We start from the raw sequence: 15,688 nt of genomic DNA, 5'->3' as shown, positions 1-15,688 counted from the left end.
ATGTATCGATCTCTACTGCTACAGCTTCTCGAACAACGACCAGAACTTCAAGATATCTTCGATTCGCCCAAGCTCAAGCCCCCAACCGGCAGGTTTGGACAATGGAGTATCGACTCTGTTCAGGCTCACTTTGAGCTAGCAGTACAGCGGGTAGAAGGGCTCACGATCATGTGCTTTATCGATGCCTTGGATGAATGCGACGAGGATGAGGTTCGGGACATGGTATCATTTTTCGAACGTCTGGGGGAATCCTCGGTAAATGGAGATGCGCAGTTGTTTGTCTGCTTTGCTAGCAGGCATTACCCTCACATCACTCTGTCAAAGGGTCTTTACTTGGTCTTGGAGAGACAAAGTGGGCACGATCAAGACATAAGCTCCTATCTGGACGAGACGCTGAAATTGGGACATGGAGAGTTCGCAGACCAAATTCGCGCAGAAGTTCAGCGCAAGGCGTCCGGGGTTTTCATGTGGGTTGTCCTTGTTGTCCAAATTTTGAACAAGGAATTTGACCGCGGACGTCTTTATGCACTGAAGAAGAAGCTACGACAGATTCCAAGCAACCTACATCAGCTATTCCGCGATATCCTTAGTCGGGGTGATACAAACCAAGACGAATCGCTGTTATGTATCAAGTGGATACTTTTTGCCGCAGAGCCTTTGACACCAGCGCAGCTATACTTTGGTCTACTCGCAGGGCTTGAGCCCGAAGAGCTTGGGCGGTGGAACCGCGACGTGATAACCTCGTCTGTGATGGAACGATATATCCTTGACTGCTCCAAAGGCCTTGCTGAAGTCACAGCACCCCCCAATCCTAGGGTTCAGTTTATACATGAATCTGTCAAGGATTTTCTTTTGAAGGACAATGGTTTTAGCGACCTTTGGCCAGAGCTAGTCGCGGGGTTTGAAGGACAGAGCCACGAGAGTCTCAAATGGTGCTGTTTCAACTACATTGAGATTGACATCTATGCTGCTCTGGCTATTGAAAGTTCGCTACCTGAAGAGGGGACCAAACATGCAAGAAACTTGAATCAAAAAGTGAGAGAAAATTTTCCGTTTTTGGAATATGCCGTCCGAAACATTTTATATCATGCGGATTCTGCTGAAGGGCACGGAGTAAGCCAGCTTGGCTTTCTCAAGCAACTTCAGCTACTCAAATGGATCAGACTGCTCAATCTTTTCACAATACAGGGGCTTTATCGGCACACTCCAAAGTCGAGCTTGCAATATATATTGGCCGAGCAGGATTTAGGGCACCTAATTCGAGTTCATGGGGGCGCAGCTTCATGTTTCGCTGTGGAAGATGAGAGATATGGATGTGCAATGTTTGCAGCCTTGGCAACGAACAGCGCCACCGCGGTTCGAGAATTCTTTCAGTTTACAACTAGAAATGAACCGCCTGACTCCCCCTTTCACAATCTTTATGAGCAGTACCAGCAAGGCTCATCTAAACGATCTATTTTCAGACAGGATTTCACATTCTCGAGCAGCCACATCGTACCCGCATACCTCACACATAAGGGTGATGAGCCGATGGTAGTAGCCTTTGTGCTCGCACTGGATGACGCCGATCTAGAATCCAAAGATGAGGTGTACGGCCACACTGTGCTGTCATGGGCGGCCAGGAACGGACATGACGCTGTGGTCAGGCTGCTGCTTGAGAAGGGGCCAGTCGATACGGAGACTAAATGCTATAACAGTTGGACTCCGCTTTCGTGGGCCTCTTGGAACGGTCACGAAGCCGTGGTTGAGCGCTTGCTAGACATTGAACGGACAAATGCTGACCCAAAAGATTCTCTTACGGGATGGACGGCACTTGCGCTAGCTTCGAAAAACGGGCATGTCGGCGTGGTGAAGCTTTTACTGCAGACGCAAAGAGTCAATGTCAATGCCGCGGATAACCACGGTAAAACGCCGCTCTCCTGGGCCGCTTGGAGTGGCAAGGTGGCGGTAGTCAGGCTGCTGCTTGAGGCCGGAGCTTTTGTGGAGAGTAAGGACAGTAATGGCCAGACTCCCCTTTCATTTGCTGCCGGGAACGGACATGAGGCCGTGGTCAGGGCACTTCTTCAGACGGGACGTGCCGATGTCGAGTCAAGAGATGTAAGCGGCTTCACACCACATACATGGGCCTCTAGATATTCGCATACGAGGGTAACTGAGTTACTGGTACGGTGGGCAAAAAGTCGTACACGCGGCAGAGATCAAAGCTAGAACAGAATGAAATGAATCCCAGCTCACCACTACCTAGTTTTACTGAAGCCTGCCGGCTAGTGTAACCAGATTTCTCTGTGGTAAGCATTGTCACGACAGCACACCAGAATGAGGCACTAATTGGTTGACAGTTTTGTGTTTGTAGTTGACACGCAGGCAAGGCTCCAGAATGAACGGTCGCGTGTATGGCACTACTTTTATTGTATCAGTATCTGATTCGGGAGTATCCGGTGACGGTCGATAAGTGCCTCCGCAGATGGTTGAAACCAGTCACATACCCTATACTTGGCACAACAACAGACTTGAAGGGTCTCCCTCAAAATCCGAGAAGTATTAGCTCGGGCTGTCATTATCGCTGAAATGGATCTATGAATATATCTCGGGTGTTCCAAAGTCAACGGATGCACACAGTGTTGAACTCGCTGGGTGTAAACGCTCCCGTCGACTCTGTACACGACAAGGCTTGGTAGACAGTGATTCGCACAGGTAGTCCATTCTAAACGCTGAAGCCGCCACCGAGTACTTACTGCTATTTCCGATTTCGGCTCACAGCTTCTCCAAAGGTAGGTCCTAGTTTCGAGTCGCGCCCGGCTTACAAAGGCGAGATTACAAGGGATGCATGTCTTGAACCGAAAGCGGATCGGCCCCCTCAGACACCTTCTCCTTTTGCACAGTATGACGAGCAAAAAGAAAGCTTCAGATGGGCATGTGGCGGCGAGGGAGGCGTAGTGTATGCAGGGCAGCTACTCCGTACTGACTACGGATACGGAGTACTCAGTAGTAGCTTGGAGCGTGAAGGAAAAGCGGGCTATGGTGGTGATGATTTTACGCACTGTAAGATGGTATAATGAATAGGGCAAATTACACAGTGCGGAGGCACCGTCGTGGCTGTTCTTACTGTACGGACTTGGCCCGCACCCACAAAGGCTGAATCTGTCAGAATTTTTCTGATTACTTGTTTCGCACCCCTCTGTCTTGCTATAGATCGATAAACAAAGCGGAATTGTGGAAAAGAGAAAAACATGCACCAGCAGCCAAGAGATCTCTCCGCAGAGGATTCCCACTTCTCGCAGGGGCGAGGCCAGCCTGAAGTGCTGGATACGGAAGCCCTTGTTGTGGCTGCGCCGCCGCCAGACCCTCTGGATGATGTCTTTGGCGCGGATAGTGGCTTTGACGTGCAGGACTCGATGCCACGGGCGCCGGCATCCACACACCCGACGGATATGAGTCGTTTGCAGGCCGAGCACAGCACGTCGGGCTACAGAGAAGGCGTATCGGTGGCCAAGGAGGCCAGCATACAGCCGGGCTTCGACGAGGGCTTCAGCCTGGGTGCGACGATTGGGCAGCGGGCCGGGCATCTCGTCGGCATACTCGAGGGCATCAGCAACGCCTTGGAGCCTCTGCAGAACGAGACATCGGCCGAGGCAGGACAGCTGCTGGCTCGGGCCCGCGAGGAGCTGAGCACGACGCACATTTTTAGCCCCGACTACTGGGCGCCGGACGGAAATTGGACCTACCAGGTTAGCAGCCCCCGGGTCGAGGAGACGGAGGAGGTGCTGTTTTCCGACGTGGCCGAGGCACACCCCTTGATCAGGAAGTGGACAGAGATTGTCGACGGGCAGGTGAAGCGGTGGAATATCCAGCTCAATATTCTACGCGATGAGACGGGTCTTCGGATGGAAATAATCTCAGACGAGCAAGCCAAATCGGGCGTCGTACAAAAAACGAACAAAGCATTGGATTGGTGAAAAAGGCTTGCGGTGGATTCTTGTCTCAACTTGTCCAGCATCTCTTGGCCTGCAAGCAACAAAAGAAGAAGAAGAAGGAAAAAAATATAGTGCCGGGAATGGACGGAAACGTCTTGCGAGTCTACGGCTTGCCGGTGAATTGCAGGAACCGTCGGCCTCGAGATTCGCGACGACAGAACTGGAATTGAAAAATTGAAACAGGTCCGCTGGCAATGAGTTGTGGGCAGACCGACTCGCGACAAAAAAAATTTACCAAAAGGAAAAACAAACATGAGAGTGCAGGGTAAGCTGCATATACTCGGTAGGAGACGCTGCACTGCGATGAACCTTTTGCTTTTTGTTTTGCGTGGCGTTGAAACAAAGGCAGGGCAGATGAGCACAGCAAAAAGAAGAAGCACACGCGCTGCTGGCGTCTTTTGGCAGCTAAACGAGACACATGTAGTCGCCGAAGCCAATAGGACAAGAGAAAGGGCAGCTCATAGTCTCGACACGGCTTTCTCTTTTATTTATTTTGCCGGCCTGTCCTTGCTATCTATCTCCTTTGAGTTTGGCTGCTAGCCTCTTTATTTTGGCCCCGAGAAAAACCACCCCCTGTCGGTAGTTGCTTTTTCCATCAAAGGCGACCACGCCCCCCCTCGACCAGATCAGGCAAGATTTGCTTGTTGTTTCCCGGCGGCTTCCACCCTTATTAGCCTAAAAAAATCTGGGGCCAACTGTTTTATCTGTTTTTGTCCTCTTATACAAAGGGGGGCCAAGACAATGTGTAGGCAAAAAGGGAACAAGGACGAGGTGGCAACCCTGCACTGGCGTCCATCGACGACGGGTCGCATTTCGCTAACCTCTCGTCTCAAAGTTGGAAATTGGGTGTTGGTGCCTGAGACATTCTGGCTCTGTGCCCTTTCCCCCCTCCCCCCTCCTTCTCCGGATGCAAGCAACGGCGCGCGCGACGCTCGCTCAGGCCCAAGGCAGAGCAATGTCAACAACTGGCACAGCCGTGTGCGCGAGACATGACCAGAGGGGACTGCAGCGAGGATGCAAAGTTAAAGCGCATCTATAGGCCGGAAAACTGCCGACCAAAACTCAAATGCACTTTGGTCGCATTGCTGGTGTTCACTTACACGGAGTGGTGGGATGTCGCCACCATTTGGGCAGCCGAACAATCAGGAACAGGGCCGTGTAATGTGGATCGGCATTGTCCCAAGCCTCCAGACGATTTTCGGAACAACACAACAACGGTCGAACGGTGCTTTCTTTTTCCTCTCTCACTCTCGCTCTCTCTCTCACGCTCTCAGCGCAGACATGCAATGAGACGAAGCAATATGCAACTGCCAGTACGGATACTAATAACGCAGGTCCCAGTTTGATTCGGGGCTTTGTGGCGGTTGATGTGGGACAAGATGTGCCGGACGCAGGCCCTGGCCAAACGGACGTTATTTGCGCCGGGGCCTTCTAATTCGATGGAGCCCTCCGCCGATGGCCAGGATCGGTAAGACAGGTACCCACAGGCTTTGGGGAGGGAACCCCCCGGGAACTCGTTCACCCTTGCGATACGAAGCGACGACTAGGGCGTGTCTACCAATCTACCAACCTGGCAAAGGGAATCTGCTCAGGGCGAAAGAGAGAGAGAGAGAGCGAGAGCAAAAGGATGGCGGCCAAAGTGGAGATGGTAATGACAAAGGAGAGCCCACTCGCATCTGCCATGTCTTGTCTCTGTTCCTCATTTCCCCATGAATCAGAGCTATTCCTCCTCGGGCGTCGCGGGGGAGGCGGCATCGTCCCAGTACGTTGCGAACGAGGGCATACTGTTGGATGAGAAGAAGGAAGAGGAGGGGGAGGAGGAGGGAGAGATGGATGGAGCGGCAAAAGATTCGAGCGATACGTAGGGGACAGAGTCAAGGGTGAGATTCACGGCAAAAAAGATGATTCTTGTCTTATTTAAGACGACTCTCATCCCGCCCATCTTTTCCGTCTTTCCCTCCACAAGAACTCTAGCTTGAACACCTCAGAAGTTTTTCTGTTTCTCACCCATACACTCCTTTGGATCTCCAGTTCTATACACTCGCTCAACCTCTTTTACTACTCTTCTCCATTTCAAGCCCATCTTCTTGACCACTTTTTTTCCCCAAGTCAAAAAGAAAAGAAGCAAAAGTTTTCACAATGAAGTCCTTTGCCATTGCCGCCGCCACCCTCGCCTCGGTCGTCGCCGCTCACCCGAGCCTGGTGGACGACCTGACGGGCAGCGTCCAGGGCCTCGACGCCATCGTCAAGGTGCCCGAGGGCATCGTCCTGGCGGCCGGGCTGGGCCCCAAGTTCCCGCCGCCGGCGGGCCGCACCGACACGTGGCACCCGGCGCACCCGGGCGTCGCGATTGACGGGTGCGACGCCGACGACCACGAGTGGCACTACGTGCACCCGTGCGACGCGTGCGAGCAGCAGCAGCCGGGCCAGCCGCCGCAGCACACCTGGACCACCTCGACGGCCACCAGCGTCGTCACCAAGACGGTCATCGACTGCGCCCCCACCGTCGTCGACTGCCCGGCCCGCACCACGGCCGTCACCACCGTCACCACCACCATCTGCCCGGCCACCAACACCGCCACCGCCACCCCGACCCCCGTCGTCCCCGTCCCCGTCACCACCGCCACCCAGGCCCCCGGCACCGCCGTCCCCGTCCCGGAGACCGAGACCCCCTGCCCCGAGACCAGCACCACCGCCGTCGTCGTCGCTCCCCCTCCCGCGAGCCAGACGACGCCCTCCGTCTGGGTCACCGCTCCTGCGCCCCCCGTGACCACCAAGGCTCCCGCCCCCCCTGCCTCCATTGCTCCTCCTCCCGCCCACCCCGGCAACAACACCTGGACCCAGCCCCCCGTTGTCGTCAACGGTGGTGCTCAGGTCCAGATTGGCCTCTTTGCCGCCATTGCCGCCGTTGCTGCTCTTCTGTAAATATACTAGAAACGAAAAAAAAAGGGAAAAGAAAAAAAGAACAAGTTGCTGTCATGTTATCCGCTTCTTTTTTCGTCATGTCATGGAAGGCACGTTTCTAACCGATTCGAAAAGCCGCACATGATGTACAATTTCATGAAGAAGAGATCCCTTTCCTTTCTTTCCCTTGCAAAACTCGGCCAAAGAAAGCCGCATCTCACCAATGTTTCATATTTGGGACGCGCTTTCTTCTTCTTTGTGGACATTTCTTCTATTACTTATTTACACACAACAAACACACACACATTTTGGGGAGAGGGGTAGTGGGAGATTGGGAGAAGCTGGCGTGATTGGGGGTAGCGTTTTTTTCCAACGGAGAGGCATGATTTGGGGTTGGCCTTGATTCTGTTGTCACTTTTACACCTTTTCTGTCTCTTTTCTTTTGATTTAAAATCATAAAAAGTGGTTCTTGACCAATCTACCTCTCCCTTTGATAGTACACTGTGACGTATAAAATTGTTGTCCGTTGCGGAACTAGCAGGGACATGTAATAACGGACTCGTCTAACGAGGCGGCTGTCTTGAGCGCGACGGGTTCACCATAATTCAAGTGAGCAAGATCTTTGTAGATGGATATGCATTGGCTCTTGATTGCATACACACGTAGTACATTGATATTCATCAATGAATATATATATGTATGTGTGTTTGTGTGCGTGTTTGTGTGTGTAATCAACACGTATAAATATGGATGTATATATATGCATGTGTTTGTTTGCGGTGTGTGTGCGTGTTGCTCTTGTACTTATTGATATTAAACGATGCTTTGTAGCCCCATTCAGTCATTAATCGTTTCATACGTTACGAATTCTATACATTTATATATATATACATGATCAACCCCAGAGCGCGGATCAAGTCGCCGCGTAGCGCTCTAGTTTTCTGGCAATGTCATCCACACCGTCCCTCGAATCAAACAACAGCCTCGAGGTCCGCCAGTCTCTCCCGTCGGGCCCAAAGACGACAAACCTTTGCACCCTGCCATCCTGGTCCATGAGGATGCGGCCGGTGCGGCCGTCGGCCCAGGCGAGCTTGACGTGCTTGGCCTCGACGTCGGCGATGCCGGCCTCGACGACGTCCCTGGGCTTTGTGGCGGGCGCGGCCCTCCCCTTGCGCTGCAGGCCGACCGTCTTGCGCAGGTCGGCGGTGAGGCCGAGGCGGTTGTGGAAGCGCATAATCTCACGGCGCAGCGCGCGGGCGAAGCGGTCCAGGTCCTGCGTCGTCGTCGTTGACCGCTGGGCGGCGGCGGGCGGCTCATCATCGTGATGGACGGCGGCCCGGGGCGGCGGCAGGTAGCGGGCGGCGAGCCCCCCGACGGGGACGGCGGGCGGGACGGTGTGGCGGTGGACGCGCAGGTGGGCGCGGGCGTCGGGCCAGGGACGGTTGAGCATGACGTAGTAGGGCCGCAGGAAGTGGCCCTGGGACATGACCTCGAAGCGGATGGCGAGGACGTGGCCCCGGTCGACGGCGTGGGGGTCCGGGTCGCGGATCTTGAAGGCGGTGACGGGGGCGGCGAGACGGTAGGTGCACTGCTGCATGTAGGCGGCCTGCTGGGCGGAGCGCCTCTGGAGGGAGGCGATGGCGTCGGTCGCTCCGGTTGACGAGGACCGGGCTGATTTCAGCAACGAAGAGGAGGTGGTGGTGGTGTTGGAAGATGCGGCGGTCGAGGAGGCTTCCTGGATGAGGTCCTGTATGGGTGCGGAGGAGAGGATGGTGGAGCATTCGATCTGGAGACGTTTCTGCAAGGCTGCGACTGTCGAGAGAGTGAGAGCTTGAGTTAGCTTGGGAATCAAGGACGAAGCGGGGGGGGGGGGGACAAGAAGCAGTACCTCGTTTTTTTAGAGAAGCGATTTCCTTGTCGAGGGGATCTACTTGTGGTCTTGGGTTTTCTTGATCTTCCATGGTGAAGGTTGGGGTTTTTTTTTTAATGTCCCCTTTTTTTTTTCCCCGGGTGGCGCGTTGCTGGCTAAAGCTCGAGCGGCTGCCGTTGTACGAACTGGAATTGTCGCGATGTCAAGTCGCGTGTTGTTGATGTGAGTCCGGGGAGGGGCGATAAGATAAGAGCTCCAAGGCTGTGTGGGGCTGGTAGCTGTTGCTGCCAGCTGGTATGTTGCTGGTATAGGCGTTTGCCCCACTATGGCGTCGCTACAGGTGACCCAAGGTTGAGGAGGATAGAGACTTCAAACAGATCACGACTCAGAGTCAGCAACATAGTAGTTCGTCAAGATTTATTATGACGAGGTCGACTTGACGTCCATTATCACGACGCGGGGCTAGCACTCATCAAAAGAGAACGCAGAGTCGTGAGCTTATGACTGGCTAAAGCTACAATTTTCGGTGCCGCGTGAAAAGCAGAAATGGGCTGAGCGTAAGCTTTTACCGATTCAACTTATTACCTTCACAATCGGCTTCTGCTTCTCGAGGCGTACAATAACACCAAACGGGATGATGCTGGCCAAGGATTTGGTCCTGAGTCCGTGCAGAAGCAAGTTCGAACCATGATCTGACCAGCTGCCAAAATCCTCTCCCCTTTTCCTCCAAGATTTTGCGGCAACGACTCATCTGCACCATCTGCGCCCGCGTCCTTGTCGTCTTTCTTTCCCAGGAGGAATGGCACCACGATCAAAGTTCAGTCTATGGATGTTTCCACGCCAGATATGCCACCGCGGCCTGGAAGATGCCCGCGGCCAATGACCCTACACCTAGGAGCAGTGCGACCACGAGTCCCGCAACTGTAACGCACATGGCGTGCCGCTGACGGCTTTTCCTTTCCAGCAAGCGATCTAGCCATCCGTCGGGCTGCGGGTTCTGCATCTCTTCATGCAGATCCTCGAGGCGCGCTGCCCAGTATATGTAGCGCACGGCGGTGCCGTCGCCAGGCCGGCGGATCGCAGCCGACTCGTACCGCGCGGCATCGGGATCGCATCCGGCCGAGACAATGAGGGACTGGAGGAGACGTCGTGAGCGTCGGTCCGACGGCGGGAAGAGGATCTGCTGGATCGACGAGAGGGTCTCGAGGAGGAGCTGCCGCGGAAGAATGTCACTACGAGTTGCAAAAGTCAGCCGTAGACAGAGGTACAAGAGTAGTGTATGTGGTCATACACGCTGTCTGGCACCGAGGGTTTAACGGTGTTTGAGGTGGACACACTTGGTATTCCTTTCGACAACCGCAATTGCTCTTTGAGAAAGGTTGTCAGGTGGAAGATGTCTAAAATCTTGCGCCTCCGATCAAAACGCAAATGATCTCGCAAGTCGTGTGTGAGCCGCAACGTCAAATTGAGCTTCTTCTTCAGCTTAACTGCCCGGAGTGCCGCCTGCACATCCGCGAACCTATCACTGTTCCCGTCGGCCATGCCGGTGGGATCAGCGCACGCAGGGAACATGTCGTGTATATAATCGCAAAACGGGACGTAATCCCTCCACGGCGTGCGGAAGCGGCCAAGCTCCAGCGTGCTCGGTGATGTCAGGAAACGCGACGATGACGGATCTACCATGGTCAAGACCTTGACTGTGAGGCCCACTGCCGCGGTTATGGCCCCAGGAAGGGCTGCGCGACGTGCAGTGATGGCGTCTACGAGCTGCTTCTGCGTCATGCTGGGTTGGGCCCGTAGGGTTTGAATGGCGGCGAAGAGATCTTCGTGGGTTTTGAACACCCGCGTGGCTTCAAACCCCTCGTCCACATAGGTGCCAATCAGCTCTTCGTAGAAGCGAAAGTAGCGCTCTCCGGCAGAGAGGCGAGCTATGCACACCTCGTCTGCGCAGACTCGAACAGCGGCGCAGCAGCTGCATAGAGGCCACGACCAGAGAACGTGCCCGAGCTGCTGCATGATTCGCGAGTCCGTCAGCTCCAAAGGAGTCGGAGCGGTCGCCATCATCAGACACTTTTACCAATCTGATCTTTGATGCATGACGTTTAGAGAGACAAAAATGTATACTGGATGGCGCGGGGTTATGTCGCAGCGACAGCACTGAGCGCAAGGCAGATCTCTAGGCTGCGCCTCCGCCTGGCTACACTCATACCTCGACACGCGTCAAGCATATCATGCAGGCTGAGTCAGCCCTGCTCAATTGTTCCTGCTCTAGTAGTGCTTTGTTCTGAATTTCAAGCCTTTTGACTTGTAGTCTTCAGCCCCCCCTTTTGCCTTTTTGTTGTGTCTCTTATCGTCATGGCGAGGAACATTGCACCAAGCGGCACGACCGTCATTGCCGCCAGCGGCAAAGGGCGAATATCTCTGCACCACGAACCCGATCGCCGGCCAGACCACGCCATTTTGATAATGAGCGGACCCGCGATTGGAGCATCTGCTGCTGGGCCAGCCTCCGTCGTGGACACTGCTGCTGATGCATCCGAGACAACGATGAGTCGCGAGTCGCCCAACTCCGCAGTGTCTACGGATACCGCTCCGGGTCTTCCGTATCTTCCGTTTCTAGACACTGGGTTAAAAGTGTTCGATATCCAGATCCCAGAAAAACTCCAACAGCGCTTTGAGGATTTGCAAGACGTCTACACCCCCGCGCTATACAATCACATCCTCGGCAAGCGTCGATTCTTAAGCTCCAGGCGAGCTAGGAACATTGATTTAGCGGCTTACGATTTTTCCATGAAATGGAAATACCTTGGAAAGAGAGAGTCGGTGGCAGAACTCTATCTTATAGTTCTATGCAGCCCGAGCGCGGCGAGCAAAGTGCGTTCGTTCTTTGGCCAGTCCCACGTTATCCAAGATTTGGAACCCGACTTCCGTGTGAAAGTTATCAAAGGGATGAGAAGACTCATGGCTTCCACGAGTGATATTACAGCCGTGGCCGCTCAAGCCGGAAAGCAGCAGAGCACAATCTGTGGGAGACGCCTGCAGCTTTCGCAGGGCGAGGTGACGCGGGTCTGTACTTTGGGTGGCATCATCATGGCGACAACAGGGACTGATGAATCTCTTTTTGGCTTGACTGCCGGACATGCAGTCGACGAGATCATGAAACTGTCCAGGACTGATTCAGTCTCCGGAGGTTCTGAGAGTGATTATCAGGCTGAAAGCATAAGCAGCGGCGATGAAGAAGACTCGATAGGGTGGTCCGACTCGAACGTCATATTCAGATCAGACGTGGACGACTCTGTCAAAACCCAAAAAGATTTCGGCCAAGACTGTTTTGATGACTACATCGGGCCAGTTTTGCATCACTCGTTCCAGCCAAACTCGGCTGGCGCAAACTGTGACTGGGCACTGGTCACTCTCGAGCGGATTGTTCCGCTCCCGAATATGCTGGACGCCGAAATTGAGCTTTCCGTTTTTGAAAACTCGCCAAAAATGGAAGAAGGCAATATGATGGCTCTGACTAGCCAGGGACCCCAGTATGGTCGGCTAGTTCGTCGGACGTCCGGACTGTTTATGCCGCCAGGGAGAAAGCTGGTCAGGACATTGGACTTTATCCCGGAAGCGGGATCAAGTGAGTCTCAACGTTTGCTTCGCGGTTCGGAACTTTCCTAACAGTTTGCAGGTCTGAGTCACGGTGACTCTGGCGCATGGGTCGTGCATCCCACGAATGGACACGTGTATGGTCATTTGGTTGCCATCGACACCCTCCTTGAGGGCTATGTGATGCCTTTACATGAGTCCCTGCAAAGCATTCAAGAGCAGTTAAATGCTACAAGTGTCCGTCTTCCCTCAAAAGAAGACCTTGACCGCATTTTTCGCACTGCTGAGAAGAGTACGGACTTGGAGGCAGAGGAGAAAGGCAACCTCTTTAGCTATACATCGTGGCTGCCAGGGCAGCGCGCCCTTTCTGTCACGAGCCAAAAGCCTTGCACGATCATGGATCATACGTCATCTCATATATATGACCCCATAGATGACCCCATGGGGACTTCGCCTGACTCCTCCATGGACGACTCCATGCAGGGTCTCTTGCCGTACCCGACCCCCTCCTCCGCGACCTGGACTACCCTGCCTTCCAAGAGAACTTTGACAGATCATGCTACTCTCGAGTGCACCGAACGCAACCTAACCTTTCGCGATCTGCCAACCCTCCAGGAGCACGTTGAACTCGAACACACAAGGCGACCCCTTCTTTGTGTCTTTCACTATGCCGGCTGCACTTCGCGATTTGCCTCCAAGAATGAGTGGAAGCGTCACGTTACCTCGCAGCACCTCGCTCTCCGCTACTGGATCTGCACTGAAGGGACCTGTAGCCAGACGCGTACCCGCTCCCGAGCGGCCTCTCTTCCTGCCTTTGGCTTAATCTTTAACCGCAAAGATCTCTACACCCATCACATCCGCCGCATGCACCTGGCTCCTGAAGGCAGTCCTGTTATAGGACTTACTTCAAAAAAGCCCATTCCTAGCGAGATTGAGGATCGTATGCGCGAGCTGCAAACCAACGCAGCTCGCACCCGCTGCGAGCTACCTCAATTCATGCTGTGCCCCGCCACCGGCTGTCCCTCCGAGTTTCACGGCCCCAACGCCTGGGACGACCGGATGGAGCACGTTGCTTGCCACCTCGAGCGCGCCGCTGCCGGTGAGGAGCCGCCCGTCACTTTTGGCGGTCCTGGTGACTGGACCCTCACCGACTGGGCCGCCAGCGAAGGCGTCAACGTCACCCGCCAGACCTCCGACGGGGCCTGGACGCTACGCAACCCGTTTCGCGGCGAGGGCCGCAACTCCCGTAGGGGTCGTTCTACTGGCTCGCGCGGCAGCGTTTCCTCGGTATCGGAATGGGGTGCAGGGCTGGTGGCAAACGACGAATTGACGCAAATGGCTTGGCCTGGCACTGCACTGGCGGTGAGGGAAGATGGATTGTGGCAGGAAAACAGCGTCGTCCACCAATAAGCTAGCTTGAGACCTTTGTAATTCCGACTCGTTTCCGCCTTTTTCCCTGCTTTCTCAAATCCAGATCTGTCGCGTGCTGTATGTAGCCAGTCCATCAGCAACATGAAAAATCTCGCTTCTGAGGACGTCTGTTGCGTTTTGCGTGGCCCCTTGCTTACACGGCGCTGTTTGAGCAGCGCCTCGGTGCGGGCAACTTTACTCTAACGAGATGTCCCCCCCCCAGGATCTGAAAGGAAAAACTGTTTCGTGTGTCGCCGAAGCGACACTTGTCGGTCATGTAACGTCATTTCGCAACATTGTAGCTAATCAGTGCCTAGGTGTATGCAGGCTGATCCTGCAGAGCGCTTCTGTGGGCATGTCTATTCGTCCACGTAGCTTCCGAGGCAGAGCTTTCAGCCAGTGCCAGAGACTTTGTTGCCCATGACATTACCTGGGTCTACCTTCACTTGCACCGCCCATTATACTTGGTACTTTTAATCTTGCCGTTTTGCTTTCCACGCAGAAACTTACTCCACCGGGGACCAGGCACGGCCGCGGGCTCAACGTTATTCATACGAAATGTATTGCGTCGGTTAAGAATTATACGTAGATCTAAATGCATGACATAATTTGCCATGTTTTGCTCCCCGCCGTCTAACGGTAGCAAGGCCGAGCTTCGTTTTCTGTGCCTCGCACAAGATTTTTCACGACAATCCAAGCCGCTTCAGCGTACGGCGAGCGTGATCTGCAACGTCCTCATCGCCGATGCCATTCTCATAGTTGGCAATATTTCTCCGCATAACCCACTCATGCGCTTGTTGAAAACTTGGGCAGGTATGGACTTGCTGAAAGTCGGGTAGTATACCTCCTTTATTCTCTGACCACACCAGGTTAATTGGCGTCAAGTCCACATGGCACTGAACAAACTGGCGTATGGCGTCGATGCAATGATCTGCGCGAATCATTGTTGGAAAAAAATTTGTTACATTGCTTACGGGCAGAGCACGTACCGATGTGTATTTCGTGAAGCTTGTCGAGCCCTTGCGGGTAGTAGTGCCTCCAGTGAACTGACCTGCGAGCTTGGTCCTTGCAACATGTCAGTAAAAGGCGTCTAGAATTTCGAGAGGCTGGGGTCGAATACCAGGCAATGTAAGATATGAAACGAGGAAATCTCAATCGTGGCAATGTCCGTTCCCGGGTAGAAGTAAAAGTCGCCGCCTATCTGTTCTGCTTCCCCTCGAGTAATGTTCATGTCTGAAGCTTTGGAATTGTCAGTTGCAATCGTCAAAGCTTATGTGTAGGCCTTCCTACGTATTAAGGAATCCCAGTTGGAATCAATTTCATCGCTGGGAGGTCCAGTAAACTGTGGCGCTCCTGCGACACCACCGACAAGGACAACATGCCCAGCGGCGTCGAGATCCAGCCCAGCATCAAACCGGACCCGTTCCATTTCCAATACCGGGAATCGAGGTCCTAGACAAAGTCAGCCTTTCTTTTCCTTACGGGTGAGTTGGTTGGACCGCATTACCAATCTCCGTCACCCATCCTGGGTTTCTGTTGCAGGAACTCTTGGTAGGATATTGCCATGTGATTAGAGCGACGGCGATAATCGACTCAAGGATTGCTATGACAATTAGAAGAGACTTGACCTTTCTGTAGTTTGAATTTTGATCCGAAATGAATATTTGACTTTGCGGGATGAACGCATCATTCTCTTCCTGCGCCTCCTCCAGCTTGGACAGCCGAATCTTTGGCTTGGACCATGGCAAAGGACATCTTGGTAAACTCATTGTGCTTGGATGGCCGCGAAAAGAGGTATATGCAGCATGGAAGAGTTGAGAAAGAGTATTGTACAGCCTAGTCTGTTTAGTCACACCGCGGGACAATATCCAAGGCGTTGATGAGCAGTCAGCAAGTACGGTGGCAAGTCCGCCTCGGCTGGCTATGCCCGCAA

General features: G+C 53.8%; 7 protein-coding genes across 7 annotated transcripts; 4 read left to right on the top strand and 3 right to left on the bottom strand.

Annotated features, from left to right (window-relative positions):
- On the top strand, nt 1–2,156 carry V2A60_010356 (ankyrin repeat domain-containing protein; the record flags this gene model as incomplete). Its single annotated transcript, XM_083261612.1, has 3 exons — nt 1–1,035; nt 1,468–2,097; nt 2,133–2,156. 3 exons carry the CDS (start codon nt 1–3, stop codon nt 2,154–2,156), a joined length of 1,689 nt encoding a protein of 562 aa, XP_083117738.1.
- Nucleotides 2,157–3,230: 1,074 nt separating this feature from the next.
- V2A60_010355 (Yae1 family protein) lies at nt 3,231–3,956 on the top strand (the record flags this gene model as incomplete). The annotated part of the gene is made up of 1 exon (XM_083261611.1): nt 3,231–3,956. One exon carries the CDS (start codon nt 3,231–3,233, stop codon nt 3,954–3,956), a length of 726 nt encoding a protein of 241 aa, XP_083117737.1.
- A 2,157-nt stretch (nt 3,957–6,113) lies between these two features.
- V2A60_010354 (uncharacterized protein) lies at nt 6,114–6,899 on the top strand (the record flags this gene model as incomplete). Its single annotated transcript, XM_083261610.1, has 1 exon — nt 6,114–6,899. The coding sequence occupies one exon, from the start codon at nt 6,114–6,116 to the stop codon at nt 6,897–6,899; it is 786 nt and encodes a 261-aa protein (XP_083117736.1).
- An 892-nt stretch (nt 6,900–7,791) lies between these two features.
- V2A60_010353 (Cenp-O kinetochore centromere component-domain-containing protein) lies at nt 7,792–8,839 on the bottom strand (the record flags this gene model as incomplete). Its single annotated transcript, XM_083261609.1, has 2 exons — nt 7,792–8,690; nt 8,767–8,839. 2 exons carry the CDS (start codon nt 8,837–8,839, stop codon nt 7,792–7,794), a joined length of 972 nt encoding a protein of 323 aa, XP_083117735.1.
- A 732-nt stretch (nt 8,840–9,571) lies between these two features.
- Nucleotides 9,572–10,809, bottom strand: V2A60_010352 (uncharacterized protein; the record flags this gene model as incomplete). The annotated part of the gene is made up of 2 exons (XM_083261608.1): nt 9,572–9,980; nt 10,040–10,809. The coding sequence occupies 2 exons, from the start codon at nt 10,807–10,809 to the stop codon at nt 9,572–9,574; spliced, it is 1,179 nt and encodes a 392-aa protein (XP_083117734.1).
- A 294-nt stretch (nt 10,810–11,103) lies between these two features.
- Nucleotides 11,104–13,755, top strand: V2A60_010351 (uncharacterized protein; the record flags this gene model as incomplete). The annotated part of the gene is made up of 2 exons (XM_083261607.1): nt 11,104–12,376; nt 12,428–13,755. The coding sequence occupies 2 exons, from the start codon at nt 11,104–11,106 to the stop codon at nt 13,753–13,755; spliced, it is 2,601 nt and encodes an 866-aa protein (XP_083117733.1).
- Nucleotides 13,756–14,438: 683 nt separating this feature from the next.
- V2A60_010350 (oxidase ustYa family protein) lies at nt 14,439–15,524 on the bottom strand (the record flags this gene model as incomplete). The annotated part of the gene is made up of 5 exons (XM_083261606.1): nt 14,439–14,686; nt 14,745–14,820; nt 14,876–14,994; nt 15,046–15,207; nt 15,263–15,524. 5 exons carry the CDS (start codon nt 15,522–15,524, stop codon nt 14,439–14,441), a joined length of 867 nt encoding a protein of 288 aa, XP_083117732.1.
- Nucleotides 15,525–15,688: the final 164 nt, after the last annotated feature.

This window comes from Cordyceps javanica, chromosome 7 (assembly GCF_051103115.1).
Source record: "Cordyceps javanica chromosome 7, complete sequence".
NCBI classification, from domain to species: Eukaryota; Fungi; Ascomycota; class Sordariomycetes; order Hypocreales; family Cordycipitaceae; genus Cordyceps; species Cordyceps javanica.
This window is presented reverse-complemented; position numbering and strand designations above follow the sequence as displayed.